We start from the raw sequence: 14,766 nt of genomic DNA, 5'->3' as shown, positions 1-14,766 counted from the left end.
GATCAGCCCAATCACTGTTGTGTCGTCTGCAAACTTCACGATGGTGTTGGTGTCGAATGCAGGAACACAGTCGTGAATGAAGAGGGAGTAGAGTATGGGGCTTAGTACACAGCCCTGTGGTGTGCCGGTGCTCAGGGTGATAGTGGAGGACAGGTGCGGGCCCAGTCTCACTGCCTGCGGTCGCTCCGTCAGAAAGTTCAGGATCCAATCGCATATCGGCGAGCTGAGGTCTAGCTGGTGGAGTTTGGTGGTGAGCTTGGTGGGGATGACCGTATTGAATGCAGAGCTATAGTCAATGAAGAGCATCCTCACGTAAGTGCCCAGTCTATCCAGGTGAGTCAGGACAGTGTGAAGAGCCAGAGAGATGGGATCCTCTGTCGATCTATTTGCCCTGTATGCAAATTGATGAGAGTCCAGTGAGGCAGGGATGCTGGATTTGATGTGGGAGAGGACCAGCCTTTCGAAGCACTTCATTGGTACTGGAGTTAGGGCAACCGGGCGGTAGTCGTTCAGGTTGGTGACTTTAGACTTTTTCGACACCGGCACTATGGTGGCTGTTTTCAGGAACTTAGGGACCGTTGCCAGAGATAGAGACAGATTAAAGATTCTCGTGAATACCTCCGCCAGCTGTACAGCACAGTCCTTTAGTACCCTTCCCTGGACTCCATCCGGGCCTGCAGCCTTGCGTGGATTGATCCTACGCAGAGCGCACTGTACCTCCTGAGTGCTCAGTGTTAAGGCCTGTCCCTCCGCCATGGCCGGGGTTATTCCACTCCTGGTGGTGTTGCCAGTTTCGAAGCGGGCAAAGAAGGTGTTTAGTTCGTTGGCCAGTCTGATATCACCGTGGGGGCAGGCGGGGCTGCTCTTGTAGTCAGTGATGTCCCTGACACCCTGCCACATGCTTCTGGTGTCCGCGGTATTGAAGTGGTCTTCCACCCTTTGTCTGTGGATGTCTCTGGCCTTTTTTATGCCTTTGTTCAGGTTTGACCTGGCAGCACTTTAGGCAGAAGTGTCCCTGGATTTAAAAGCATTGTTGCGTGCCCTTAGCAGATTCTGAACCTCCTTGTTCATCCAGGGTTTCCGGTTTGGGAACATCTTTATTTGCTTGTCCACTGTGACAGTCTCCACACAGCAGTTGATGTAGGAGAGCACAGTGGATGTGTACTCCTCCAAGTCTACCTCTATACCACTGGTTGCCTGTTGTGCAAACAGGTCCCAGTCGGTGCGATCAAAGCAGTCCTGGAGTTGTAGGGTGGCATCCTTGGGCCATATTTTGACCGTCCTTATTGCAGGTTTGGTCTTGCGGATGAGGGGTTTGTATGCAGGCAGAAGAAACAGTGAGAGGTGATCAGATTGTCCCAGGGATGGGCAGGGGAGAGCTCTGTAAGCGTCCTTGATGTTGGTGTACACTTTATCCAGCGTGTTTGAGCCCCTGGTAGGGCACTGCACATGCTAGTGGAATTTGCGGAGTGCGGCTCGTAGGTCGACCTGATTAAAGTCCCCTGCAACAAGAAGGCACCGTCGGGGTGAGCATCCTGCTGCTTACTGATGGCCGAGTGCAGCTGTGCTCGCGCTAGGTTAGCATTAGCCTGTGGTGGGATGTATATGGCCATGATGATAACCACAGTAAACCCCCGAGGCAGGTAAAACGGTAAATCACTAGGAATTCCAGGTCAGGGGAACAGTAGCTCTCTACTGTAGTGTGGTTGGTGCACCAGTCATTGTTGATGTAGATGCAGAGTCCGCCGCCCTCGCTCTTACCGGAGTCTTTGTTCTATCAGCACGATGCAGTGACCGTTTGGTTAGGTCCACAGCCCCATCGGGAACCAGCGCGCTGAGCCAGGTCTCTGTGAAGATCAGCACACAGCAGTCTTTCAGGGATCGCTAGGTGTTGATCCAGAGCCTTACCTCATCCAGCTTGTTGGTGAGTGACCAGACATTTGCGAGAAAGACGCTTGGGAGCGATGGTCTTTGTGGAGCCCTCCGTAGCCTGTCCTGCACCCCCACTGGCCTGCCACGTTTCTGCTTTCGCTCCCAGCGCTTGCTCCGTCTCCTGCCCTCCGGAGTGGTGATCCAGGGGGCTGTTCTGCCCAGCTCCATCGGGATTTTGGTGAGGGTGCTGTAGTATTCACAAGCCAGTTTCTCACAGCCACGTCCGATATTGAGCAGTTCCGTGCGGCTTCATGTGCGACCCGTCGGGATTGCAATGTGGGTCCTGGATTTCCTCGTCCTGGAGGTGAGTTTCTTACTATGGTTTCTGGGGGTGCTGGGGTTTCTAGGGGTTCTGAGGTTTTTAAATACCTTATTTTCACAGCCGCGTTCGGTACCGGGCTGCTCCAAATTGACTCGGACTTGGGAGTGCAAAGCCGCTGCGTCTGAACGCGCCGCCATCTTGCATCTACATTAACTCTGCCCCCATAATCAGATCAGTTTTATTTTATCTCACGTTTACTGTTTACACAATTCTGACTGGCTGCATCTCTCATCTCTCTCTTTGTTCTTTATCTCTATCATGAACTTTTGTTGATCTTTTTCATTGCTTCTGGCTCGGAAACGATATTATATTTTGTTCACTTTTTTTTTTTTTTTTTTTTTTTTTTTTAATATTTTATTTTATTAGAAGTAAGTACAGTCATATGGCACCAAAGTGCCTAATATATATTTTCATAATACATTTTATGTACAACTTCTTTTTTTTTTTTTTTTGTTACACTGAAAAAAGATTAGAATAAGAAAAAGAAGTTAGATAGTAAAGGATAGAAAGATGTGAAATATATAGTGTGTGAAAAAAGAAAACGAGTAAATGAAGAAAGTTGAGAGAGAGAATAGAGAGAAGAAAAGAAAAAAAGAGGAGATCATTATTTATAGTCTTGACCAACCCTCGTCCAGTCCTGAAACAGTTATTTTTTACAATTGTGTTGCACCATATGATTCCAAAAAAACGACGAATGGAGACCAACTCGTTATGAATTGGTCTGATTTATCCATTAGGAGGAATCGCATTTCCTCAAGATGAGCGGTGTCCAACATACTTGCAATCCACATTTTAAGCGTTGGTATTGATGTACCCTTCCAAAATTTAAGAATTAATTTTTTTGCTATTATTAAACCATAGTTAAGGAATAGATTTTGAGATGTGTTCAATTTATTCCCATCTTCCATTACGCCAAATATAATCATTTCAGTATTAGGTTCCATTCTTGTCTTGAATAATTTTGTAAATATTTCAAAAATATCATTCCAAAATCTATAAAGTTTTATGCAGGAGACTAAGGAGTGTGTTATAGTTGCCTTTTGGGCTAGACATTTATCACAAGTGGCGGATATATTTGGATAAAATTTGTTCAATCTTGTTTTTGAATAATATAATCTATGTACAATTTTAAATTGAATTAAATTATGTCTTACATTAATTGAACATTTGTGAATATATATCAGGTATTTTTCCCATTTAACCTTCGTAATTTTTATCATTAGTTCCCGTTCCCACTCTTCTCTAAGTACCTCTGTCGATGGTAGGTCTATATTTAGAATACTATTATATAAATATGATATTAATTTTTGTGAGTCAGCTTCAATATTCATTGCCTCTTCCAATAAGTCAGGAGTTACTTTTTGATATCCTTGTATATATTTTTTCACGAAATCGCAAATCTGAAGATATTTAAAATATTGGTTGTTTTTCAATTTAAATTTTAATTGTAATTGTTGGAATGATAGTAAGTTTCCCATTTCATACATATCCCCGATCCTTCTAATTCCGAGACTTTCCCATTGGTTATATGTCTTATCAATAAGAGATGGTTTAAATAAAGGGTTATTCGCTATTGGCATTAACAGTGATAGATTTCTTAATTTTAAAGATAATTTTATTTGTTTCCAAATTCTTATTGTACCATATATAATTGGGTTCTTCTTATATATTGTGTTATTCAGTTTTTTTGGGGAGAAGAGGATCGTTCCTATATTACTAGGATGGCAATCCTCCTTCTCCATTTTTATCCATTCTGTCTGTTGGGTAGAACTATCCAACCAATAAATCATATTCTTAATATGCACTGCCCAGTAATAATACATAAAATTCGGAAGTGAAAGTCCCCTGACCTCTTTTGGTTTACATAAGTGTTTTTTGTGATTCTATGTGATCTATAGTCCCAAATATAATTAGTAATATTAGAGTCTAATTTTTTTTTAAAGTATTTTGGTATATATACCGGTATAGATTGAAATAGGTATAGTTCACTTTTCTATCGCAGTTACAGTTTCTAGTTCATTTCTCCAGTTGCAGATTTTATAGCGAAACGTCTCTGTGATTTCCCTGTGCGCAGTGACTGCCCGTGCCTGTGCCTCTGATGGACAGCTCTCTCTGCCCCTCCCCCCGGGCTGCGGCCGCGCCTGTCATGGAATGAGAGACAATTTCACTGAAGAATTCAAGTCCAAGACGTAGCTCTGGGCACCCGCATGGGCCCCAGCTATGCCTGTCTCTTTGTAGGGTACGTTGAACAATCCTTGCTCAAGGCGTGCACTGGCCCTGTCCTCGAACTCTGTCTCCGTTACATTGATGACTGCATCGGTGCTATCCCCTGCATCCAGGCAGAACTCATGGACTTCATCAACTTCACCACCAATTTTTATCCTGCACTCAAATTCACTTGGACTATCTCCGACATCTCCCTCCCCTTTCTTGATCTCACAGACTCCATCACAAGAAATAGACTATTGACTAACATCTATTACAAACCCACTGACTTCCGCAACTATCTTGACTATTCTTCTTCCCACCCTGCTTCCTGCAAAGACTCTATCCTTTACTCTCAATTCATCCGTCTACACCACATTTGTGCTCAAGATGAGGTGTTCCATACTAGAACATGTGAGATGTCCTCATTCTTTAGGGAATGGGGGTTCCCCTCTCCCATCATAAACGAGGCCCTCATTCCTGTCTCCTCAGTACCCCTTGCTCCCCCTCTCCTAGTGACAACAGAGACAGAGTACCCCTAGTCCTTACCTTCCAACCCATCAACATTCGCATACAACACATAATCCTCTGAAATTTCTGCCACCTACAACAGGATCCCAGCACTAGCCACATTTTCCCATCTCCACCCGTTTCCGACTTCTGCAGAGACCATTCCCTCTGCAACTCCCTGTTTAACTCATCCCTTCCCACCCAAACCACCCCATTCCCAGGTACCTTCCCATGCAACCACAGTAGATGCAAAACCTGTCGCTATACCTCCTCCGTCGACCCTGTCCAGGGACCCGACAGTCCTCTCAGGTTAGGCAGAGGTTCACTTGCACCTCCTCCATCCTCATCTACTGTATCTGTATTTCAAGATGTGGACTCATATACATAGGCGAGACCAAATGCAGACTGGGCAATCGTTTTGTGGAACACCTTCGCTCAGCTCACATGAACGAGCTGGTCCTTGCTCTCTGCCATTCTCATGTGGATCTGCGGCCTGACTGGCAGTTAAGAATGTCATTAAATTGGAACGGGTGCAGAAGAGATGCACCATATGTTACCTGGGCTTGCATTATAGGGAGAGGATGGATGGGCTGGGCCTTTATACTTTGCAGCATTGAAGGCTAAACAGTGACCTTTTTGATGTGTACCTGAAACTGATGGGCAGGATAAACTGAATGAACAGTTTTTCCCCCAGGGTAGAGGATTCATAAAAAAGGCACACGGTGAAGGTGAAATCAGATACATTTAAGAGAAACCTCAAGGCAACACTTTTATTCAGAGTGTCGTCCACATCTGGAATGAGCATCCAGAAGAATCTATAGGAGTGGATACAATTATGACATTTGGACAGATACAAGGCCAGGAAGGTTTTAGAGGGATATGGGCCAAAAGTAGGTGAAAGAGACTAGCCCAATATGTCAACTTAGTTGGTATGGACAAGGTTTCCATGCTGTACAGCTCTATCACTTTATGACTTGTATTTTATACAATGACAGATGACTGGCACTCACTGTGTGAATTAAAAAGATTTAGGTTTATTATTGTCACGTGTACCAACAGGAAACAATAAAACTTCCCTGCACTGTACTGCAAGGAGACAGGCCTGGACAACACACTATTTGACCATCACACCGCACAATAATGTAATGACATGGACCTCACACTTCCCTGTGGGGCAACAGATTTCCAACACCAACCCCTCGTGTACAGATAAAGACAGGAACACCCCCTGCACTACACTGTGAAGTCACAGCCCAGTACAGACCACACAGCCTGTGGTCTGAGAGATTTGCACCAGCCACTCCCAACACTGTAAGGGCACAGACCTGCACAAACCATCTCAGAACTGCATGGAGACTGCCCAGTACAGCTCCAGCACTGACAGCAGGGAGATGGACAAAGGGAAATCAGCCACAGTCCAAGCCCAAGCTCAGGGAACTGGGTCTCTGCACATCCATATGCAACTGTATCAAATTCCTGGGCATGCATATTTCTGAAGATCTGTCCTGGCCCCAGCACATTGATACAATCATAAAGAAAGTGCATCAATGTTTCTACTTCTAAGACTGGGGAAATTCAGTATACGTAATTTAATTTCTATAATTGCATCATGGCCTAGTTCAGCAACTTGAACGACCAGAATCAAAGATGATTGGACAAATGGATGAACACTGCCCAGTCCATAGACACAAAAAGCTGGAGCAACTCAGTGGCACAGGCAGCATTTCTGGAGAGGTTGACGTTTCAAGTCAAGACCCTTCTTCAGGCTGGTTAGGGAAAAGGGAAACAAGCGATATGGAAAGGTAAAGAACAATGAATGAAAGATATGCAAAAAAGAAACAATGATAAAAGTAACAGGCCATTCCTAGCTAAGAAGCTAGTGCGTCTTGTGTGGGGGAGGGATAGAGCGAGAGAGAATGCCGGGGCTACCTAAAGTGAGAAACATAGAAAAAGGTGCAGCACAAGGCCATTCGGCTCTTTGAGCCAGCACCACCAATCATTATGATCACGGCTGATCATGTAAAATCAGTACCAGTTTCGGCTTTTTCCCCCATATCCCTTAATTATTTCAGCCCTACGAGCAAAATCTAACTCTCTCTTGAAAACATCCAAAAAAGTGGAGTTACAGTGTCTACCCTCCAGTACAAGGAACTGATCCAGAGTCGAGTGAAAATTGGAAAATGATCACCAATGCATCCATGATTTCTGGGGTACACCTCCTTGAGTACGCTGGGATGTCGACCATCAGGCCGTGGGGATTTATTTGCCTCCAGTCCCAACGGTTTACTAACACCATTTCTTGACTAATGTGAATTCGGTAGGGGGCGCTGCACTTTTATTTCTTTAGTATGTTTAAAAGTGTGTTTTTAATGTTTCTTTGTGTGTTATGTGTGGGGGGTGGTGTGGGGGGATAAGGGGGAAACCGTTTCGGCCGCCTCTTCCATGGAGAGGCGACTTTTTCAGGACGCCTCCCCCGTGGCCTAACAGCATGGATCGGCGCCGACTTTCCCGGAGACGCGCCCGGGGCTTCAGCGGCGGGCGCAGCGTGGACTCTCGGCGCGGAGCGGGTGAGACCTCGCTGGAGGGGAGCGCTCCGTTACGCTGGCCCGCGGCAGCCGGCAGCCTGAAGCAGCGGTCTGCAGAACTCCAGCTGGTGCGGCGTCTACAGCCCGGGATCTCACGTTGGGGACCCGGGGGGAAGAAGAAGCTTCCACCGCCGGCCCGCGGCCGTCTTCTACCGCGGGTGCGGCATGGACTTAACATCACCCCAGGAGGGGAGCTTCGACCGCCGGCCCTGCAGACTGCGGTGCTTCCGGCTGCGGCACGGCAGGTACATTAAAACTTTGACCGCCGGCCTGCGGCCTACACCAGCCTGAAGCCGCGGTCTCTGGTTGGGAAGAGCCGATCCTGGACTCACCTTGACTTTGACTTTGTCCCTTACCATCTGGACGCCCGCAGCAACGGCTGTGGAGGGTGGAGGTCCCGACCACGGGGGAAAATGGAGGAGGACTGGCCAAGCTCTGTGCCTTCCACCACAGTGATGAATGCTGTGGTGGATGTTTGTGTAAAATTTTAATGTGGTTGTGTTCTTTATTATTGTACCGCTGCTGGCAACCCAAATACCACCGACCTTGGTTGTGTGGCAATAAAATTATTTCTAATTCTTCTTCTAATTAATTTCAGTTCCTTCCTCTCATTAAATCCTCAGTCCCCTAGTATTTCTGGGAGATTGTTTGTGTCTTCCATAGTGACGACAGAACTAAAGAACTCATTTAACTGTTCTGTCATTTCCTTGTTTCTCCATTATAAATTCATCTGTCTCTACATGTTAGGGACCTATATTTGTGTTCACTAATCTGATACTATTTACATATCTAAAGAAGCTTTTACAGTCTGTTTTTATATTCCCGCAAGCTTTCATTCATGCTCTTTTTGCACCCTCTTAATTAACCCCTTTGTCCTCCTCCATTGAGTTCTAAATGTTGCGGTTCTTCTCACAGTCCTGGTGTCGCTGTTACGTTCCCGCCCTCTGCACTGACACGGAAACTTTATCTTCTTATTCCCTCTCAGCTTGTCTCTGTCTCCAAATATTTCACCCACAACGTTACATATAGAGCAGACTAATATGAACAAGGTACTGCTGTTGATGTGGTTTAATTGCTGTGGTGAACATGACGTATTAACTGTAACCTCCTGTGTTGTAAGTCCCCTGAAATCTCTTCTTATCAAGATCACTACAAGTTCACGGTCCTTTCACTGAACCAACTTTTACACCTAAGTGAGGATTTGACCCCGGTTTAGGAATAATAACCTGTCCATAACCTAATCCCCTTTGCATAAAAATCCAACCGCTGTTATGTTCCATGAATCGTATTTGTTTCGAATGGTTACCAGGTTAAATTAATGGGAGGTTACATTCCCAGAAACTCCTATCAGATAATCAATTCACTCGCAGTCTGTATTGTAAATGGATCGGGATCAAGTGAAGGGTGCAGTGGCTAAACCACATTCACACATTATAATGTACTAGACTAAGTGGAACCAGTTGGGCTGGTCACCCAAAGCAATATTCCAGCTCACCACCAATTCCAATATTGCTCGCCAGTGGCTTTCTGTTGCACTAGTATGGGTGTTGTGGGCCGAAGGTACTTGTTTCCAGATGGCTAGTATTGATATTGTGGGCCGAATGGATTCTTGGGCTGGCAGCTCAGTCACTGAGGCCTGGCAGTACAGTCACTCGGACCTGCCAGGCTGGCAGCTGAGAAACTGCCAGAAATTCTGCCCAAAACAAGTGACAGACTGCGAGAGAGAAGGGGGAGAGGGTGGACTGAATAGATTATTGGCTGGTGGGCTGGCAGTTCAGTCACTTACAGCTGGTGGGCTGGCAGTTCACATACTCACGACTCGTGGGCTGGCAGTTCACTTACTCATGGCTGGTGGGCTTGCAGTGCAGTCACTAACGCCTGGTACGCTGGCAGTTCATTCAGTCCCTCTTCCCTTCATCCCCCCACTCTGCTTGCCATTCCCCTCCCCCCCACACATTCAGTCCATCTCCCTACAACCTCCCCCCATGCATTCTTAGCGGATCTCCCACAGAGCAGCCATTCCTGCCTATTAGGTTCCCATTGTGATGAAGAACACGCAGGCATGAAAAGTGGAAAAATGATTTATTAAAGTTTAAATTGTGAATTACTCTTAAAATATAAGAACAATTAAAGATGAGAATGATTGTTATTTCTTGTTGTGTTCTGCTGCCCACTGCCTCTTGATGGCTATTTGCTGTTGATTAAAAAAATAGAGACAATTTTAATATAGAGAGATTGAGCGGTTGTAATTTGTTGTAATTCTCAATCCTCTGGACTCACTGAAGATTCTGTGCAAAACATTTTTTTGAGGTGGGGCTGTCGGGGTGGGGTGGGGGGTGGCTTCATCTTTCCTGTTGTGTGCACAGCCTAAAGTTGTAGGACAACTTGTCCTATTTGATCTTCTGTTTGTGCATGTCGAGTTGATTGCATTAGTCGAAACAGGGCGGACCACGTGAAGGTTGCAATCTTCCACCCCGGGGGTGGCAAACGTCCTGCAGCGGAGGAGAGGGGAACGGCTTCAGGCGGGGGCTCTCGTGGGCTGATGAGGGAGGGGGTGTCCTGCAGCGAGGGTTGGGGGCGGCTTCAGGAAGGGGAGCATCCTATAGCTACGCGGAGGGCAGCGTCTTGAGGTGGGGATGCTAATGGGGGGGGGGGGGGGGGGGAGGCAGTGAGTGACCCACTCATGGCCTCTGGACTCACTGCCTTGGGACTAACTCATGGTCTCTGGACTGACTGACCAACTCATGACCTCTGGACTTTCAGACTGAATCACAGCTTGTGGGCTGACTTATGCCCGACTTCTGGAGTCCGACGTTTGTAAACTGAAAACTGTAACATCCACATTGAAGAACAGCTTCTTCCTGACAGCCATCAGGCTATTAAACATAACGAAATACTATATTATTTGTACTATTTGTTATTTGTTGATTACACACACACCCTCCACTTCACACAGACACAGACTCTCACACACAGACACATACTCTCACACACACACACACAGACTCTCACATACATTATCAGACACACACACACTCTCAGACACACACACTCTCTCAGACACACACACTCTCTCTCAGACACACACACACACACACCTAATTCACTAATTCACGGCTAATTAGTAAATTACTTGAACCTGGGCCTATGGTGCTCTTTTTAAATCTTCTTTCCCTTTGACTCACTTACTCCCTACTGGGCTGTGTGAGGAATGCCATCAGCCAGAAACAGTTCAGCATGCCCTAATTGCATGTAGGAGATATGAGATAGAAAGAGGATTTATGATAATTGAAATGAGGAAAATTGGATTGACAGAAATATCAGTAAAGAACATTCTAGAGTGTGGAGGGAAAGGAAAAGGAATAAAGTTGTTGTTTGATTTCTTGAGGGCCTCTGGCCTTATAAAAAGGATATAATGTAAAGACATGAGTACTGTGGAATGAAGCCAGAAGGTGGCAGCAATGCAACATTGTGGATGCCGGCTGCCGTAAAACTCCAAAGTAGAAGAAGTAGCAGCAGAAGACTCACTTCTCTCCTCTCTCCGGCGGTCGGAGCTCAGTCAATCGGAGAAAAGACTGCAGTGTGATTGCCGTCCAATTTCAGTGCAAACAAGAACAGAGGCAAATGTTATCATAATATCGTTTCCATCAATTTATATCGATTTTAATGTCCCCATAAATCGTATGCGGTGCGGATTTACTGATCCACTAGCGAAACTGACGGAGTTCAGCTCTGCCCGAGGCTGGATATTAGTCGCTGTTTTCGAAGAGAAACCTTGAGACGATGTTAGTGTTGCTGCATTAATTGTTCTGTAGGTGAGAGGGAAACGGAGTTGGTTTCGAGGAGGATCTCTTACTGTAGGTCGCTGCCAATGTTCTGAGGAATATCTGCGTAAATGTATCTTCCCGCATCAGCCAACCGTTGTTTCATGTTTAGTTTTGAGGTACAACGCGGAAACTGACCCTTCGGACCAGCGAGTCCGCACCGACTAGCGATCCTCACACATGAATACTATCCTACAAATGATAAGTGTTTGAAAAACATATATTTTTAAACATTTATATCAAACCATTAACCTACAACCCTGGACGTCTTTTGAGTGTGGGAGGAAACGGGGAGAACCTACAAATTGTGTACAGGGAAGCGCCCGTAGTCTGGATCGAACCAGGGTCTCTGGCGCTGTAAGGCAGTTGGTCTACCGCTCCGCCACCGTGTAGACAACTCAATGTACAGTCGGTTTTCGACAACGACAAGGCACACTTGTCCCGCACTAAGCATAATCGATGATCTGCCCTTCCACAGACATGGTGAGTGGCTCTGAAAAGAGCCTTTGGGTCACTATGTTGAGTTTCTCTCGCTTACTTGCCCGCTGCGCCAGTTTTCTTGGGCAACAGCACGGCCTGGATATTGGGCAACACACCGCCCTGAGCGATGGTCACCCCTCCCAGCAACTTGTTGAGCTCCTCGTCGTTGCGGACGGCCAGCTGCAGATGTCTGGGGATGATGCGGCTCTTCTTGTTGTCCCGGGCCGCGTTGCCGGCCAACTCGAGGATTTCAGCCGTCAGATACTCGAGCACAGCAGCCAGATAGACAGGGGCTCCTGCACCCACCCGCTGAGCATAGTTGCCTTTCCTCAAGTGCCTATGAACACGACCGACCGGGAACTGCAGTCCAGCCCGGGACGAGCGAGACTTGGCCTTGGCCCGAGCTTTGCCGCTGGTTTTTCCTCGTCCAGACATCTCCTGATGCTTTGTACACGCAGAATGAGAAAATGGTCACAGACTCGCCTTTCTTATACCTGTTTGAGGAATCCAGAGAACCGCTGGTGATTGGTGAAAAAGGACATGATCTCATTGGTGTGAAGAATGACCCAATCACAGAACTGTTTTATCTACCAATCAAAACCCACAACAGAAAAGTGCTGAAAATAACTGCCAGTCCCTCCAAAACTCGACCTTTGAAATAGCCGCCAAACTATAAATCTGTATGTCAATACAATTTGCTACATCACATAATCATTGCTTTTTTGATTATCATTTTTTTATGTAAGTGCATTGCGTTAAGATGTTAATTATACTGCTGCGAGTAAGAATTTCATTGTTCCGTTAATTAATGACAATTAAATATTCTTGATTGTTGACCACCTTGAACCCCGGGCAATACAGCTCAACACATTTAATTCACGATTTATTTGGGCCGGTAACCGATTACAAAAAATGATCCTCGGCATCAATTAGCGATCGGTCACTATGTAAAGGGTCTCGGATTAACGACTGGTTCATTTTCACAAAAATCGGAATATGGGCGACTGTGAAATGTTCCTCCTTGAAAGACTGTGGACGAATTGTCGAGTAGAAATGCAATTCAGTACACTTACAGAGATGAAGACAATAAAACAGCAACTACAGCACTAATCGGCTGGCCGTGGGCACAACGTATGATGACTGGGTAGACAAAAATGCTGGAGAAATTCAGCGGATGAAGCAGCATCTGTGGAGCGAAGGAAATAGGCAACGTTTCGGGTCGAAATCCTTCTTCTGACTCTGCCTTATGATGACTGGGACAAGCTGACGTGAGTTTTACTTCTGTTTGATGGACAGGAACGCAACATGGAGACCGGGAATATCCCGCGTACATCGGAACATTTAATCACAAAACAGAATGTGAAATAATTCGCCAAACAAAAATATTCTGAAACAATTCTCTTGCGATTCAATGTCGAAACATTAGTACAACTCTTTCTGCGAAAATGTGGGTGGCTCTTAAAAGAGCCGTTGGGTTTTAGGTGTTTTCTCAACAATGTGTGGATCTTTATTTGGAACTGGTGTACTTGGTCACCGCCTTTGTCCCTTCCGACACGGCGTGCTTGGCCAGCTCCCCGGGAAGAAGCAGGCGCACGGCGGTCTGAATCTCTCGGGAGCTGATGGTCGCCCGTTTGTTGTAATGGGCCAGGCGGGAAGCCTCGCCCGCGATACGCTCGAAAATATCGTTCACGAACGAGTTCATGATGCCCATGGCCTTGGAGGAGATGCCGGTGTCCGGGTGAACCTGCTTCATCACTTTGTAGATGTAGATGGAGTAACTCTCCTTCCTCGACTTCCTGCGCTTCTTGCCCCCTTTGACTGCGGATTTCGGCAAAGTTTTCTTTGCGCCCTTCTTGGCGGCTGTTTCCTTCTTGGCGGCTGTTTTCGGCAAAGTTCCTACAGCATCTTTAGTTTTCGACGGATCAGGCATTTCCTCGGTGGATTTCAAACACGGAAGTGACCAGCTCGGAGTCGGAACGCGGATTATATAGGCAGCGGCGTCACCCTATGCTAATGAGGGATGGAGCAGGAGCGGATCGTCATTGGGTGGTCGGTGACATGAATCACACTTCGCTATAAACCTTCTGATTGGATATCTGCGGTGAAACATTGCAATCCATCGCTCCCCCAATCAGAAGCCGCTTCCACTGTCTACGTTCGCGTCACACCAAGCTCCAGTATCTGTGGCGTGACACTACATTTACATGGATAGGAAAAGTTTATAGGGATAGTAGACGAAGTGGGACCCGTTGGGTCCCATGTTCACATGGGAGGGCTGGTCCGCAAACGCAATATTCCACCTCTCCACCAATTCCAATATTGGTGGCCAGTGGGGTGGGGGCTTTCTGGAACGCTAGTATGGGTGTTTTGGGCCGAAGGGACTGGTTACCAGAGGGCTAGTATGGACATTGTGGGCCGAATGTATTATTGGGCTGGCAGCTCAGGCCTGGAGGGCGTGCAGCTCAGTCACTCAGGCCTGGTGGGCTGGCAGTCAGTCACTCAGGTCTGGTAGACTGACAGCTCAGTCACTCAGGCCTGGTGGGAAACTGCCAGAAATTCTGCCCAAAACAGGCGAGAGACTCTGTGAGCGAGAAGGGGCATTCTTTTCCGTTGCTGGTTGTTCAAGTTGCCGAACCAGGCAACATGCTCTCTACTGTACACCTTTAGAAGTTTGAGAGAGTCCTCTTTCACATTCCGACTCTCCGTAATATTGTCACGAAGTAGAGGCGCTGATGTGCTTTCTTTATTATTTCATCAGTGTGCTGGGACCAGGAAAGATCTTTGGAAATATGCACGCCCACGAATTTGAAGTTCTTGACCCTTTTCACCATCGTCCCGTTGATATAAACGGGATTGTGAGTCCCTATCCTACCCCTCCCTAAGTCCACAATCAGTTCGAGGATCCAAT

General features: G+C 46.5%; 2 protein-coding genes across 3 annotated transcripts in view; both read right to left on the bottom strand.

The window, feature by feature from the left end:
• LOC116968503 (histone H2B-like) overlaps positions 1 to 13,816 on the bottom strand; it is a 158,304-nt gene extending 144,488 nt beyond the window's left edge. Inside the window, exon 1 of one of the 2 annotated variants that reach the window (XM_033015273.1) lies at positions 13,726 to 13,816. In XM_033015273.1, coding sequence (XP_032871164.1) covers positions 13,726 to 13,788 — 63 coding nt within the window. In that variant the 5' untranslated portion in view covers positions 13,789 to 13,816. Of the gene's footprint in view, positions 1 to 13,306 lie in introns of those variants that run through there. The other variant, XM_033015272.1, reaches the window with a different exon arrangement.
• LOC116968564 (histone H2AX-like) lies at positions 11,913 to 12,321 on the bottom strand. The gene has a single exon (XM_033015335.1). It carries the CDS (start codon positions 12,291 to 12,293, stop codon positions 11,913 to 11,915), a length of 381 nt encoding a protein of 126 aa, XP_032871226.1. The 5' UTR covers positions 12,294 to 12,321.
• Positions 13,817 to 14,766: the final 950 nt, after the last annotated feature.

This window comes from Amblyraja radiata, chromosome 45 (genome assembly GCF_010909765.2).
Source record: "Amblyraja radiata isolate CabotCenter1 chromosome 45, sAmbRad1.1.pri, whole genome shotgun sequence".
In the NCBI taxonomy this organism is placed as follows: domain Eukaryota; kingdom Metazoa; phylum Chordata; class Chondrichthyes; order Rajiformes; family Rajidae; genus Amblyraja; species Amblyraja radiata.
Note: the sequence above shows the minus strand (reverse complement) of the source record. Positions and strands in the feature narration are given on the sequence as shown.

Bases quoted from the DNA above. Each gene is read 5' to 3' on its own strand.
- LOC116968564 (XM_033015335.1), bottom strand. From the start codon at position 12,293: ATGTCTGGACGAGGAAAAACCAGCGGCAAAGCTCGGGCCAAGGCCAAG.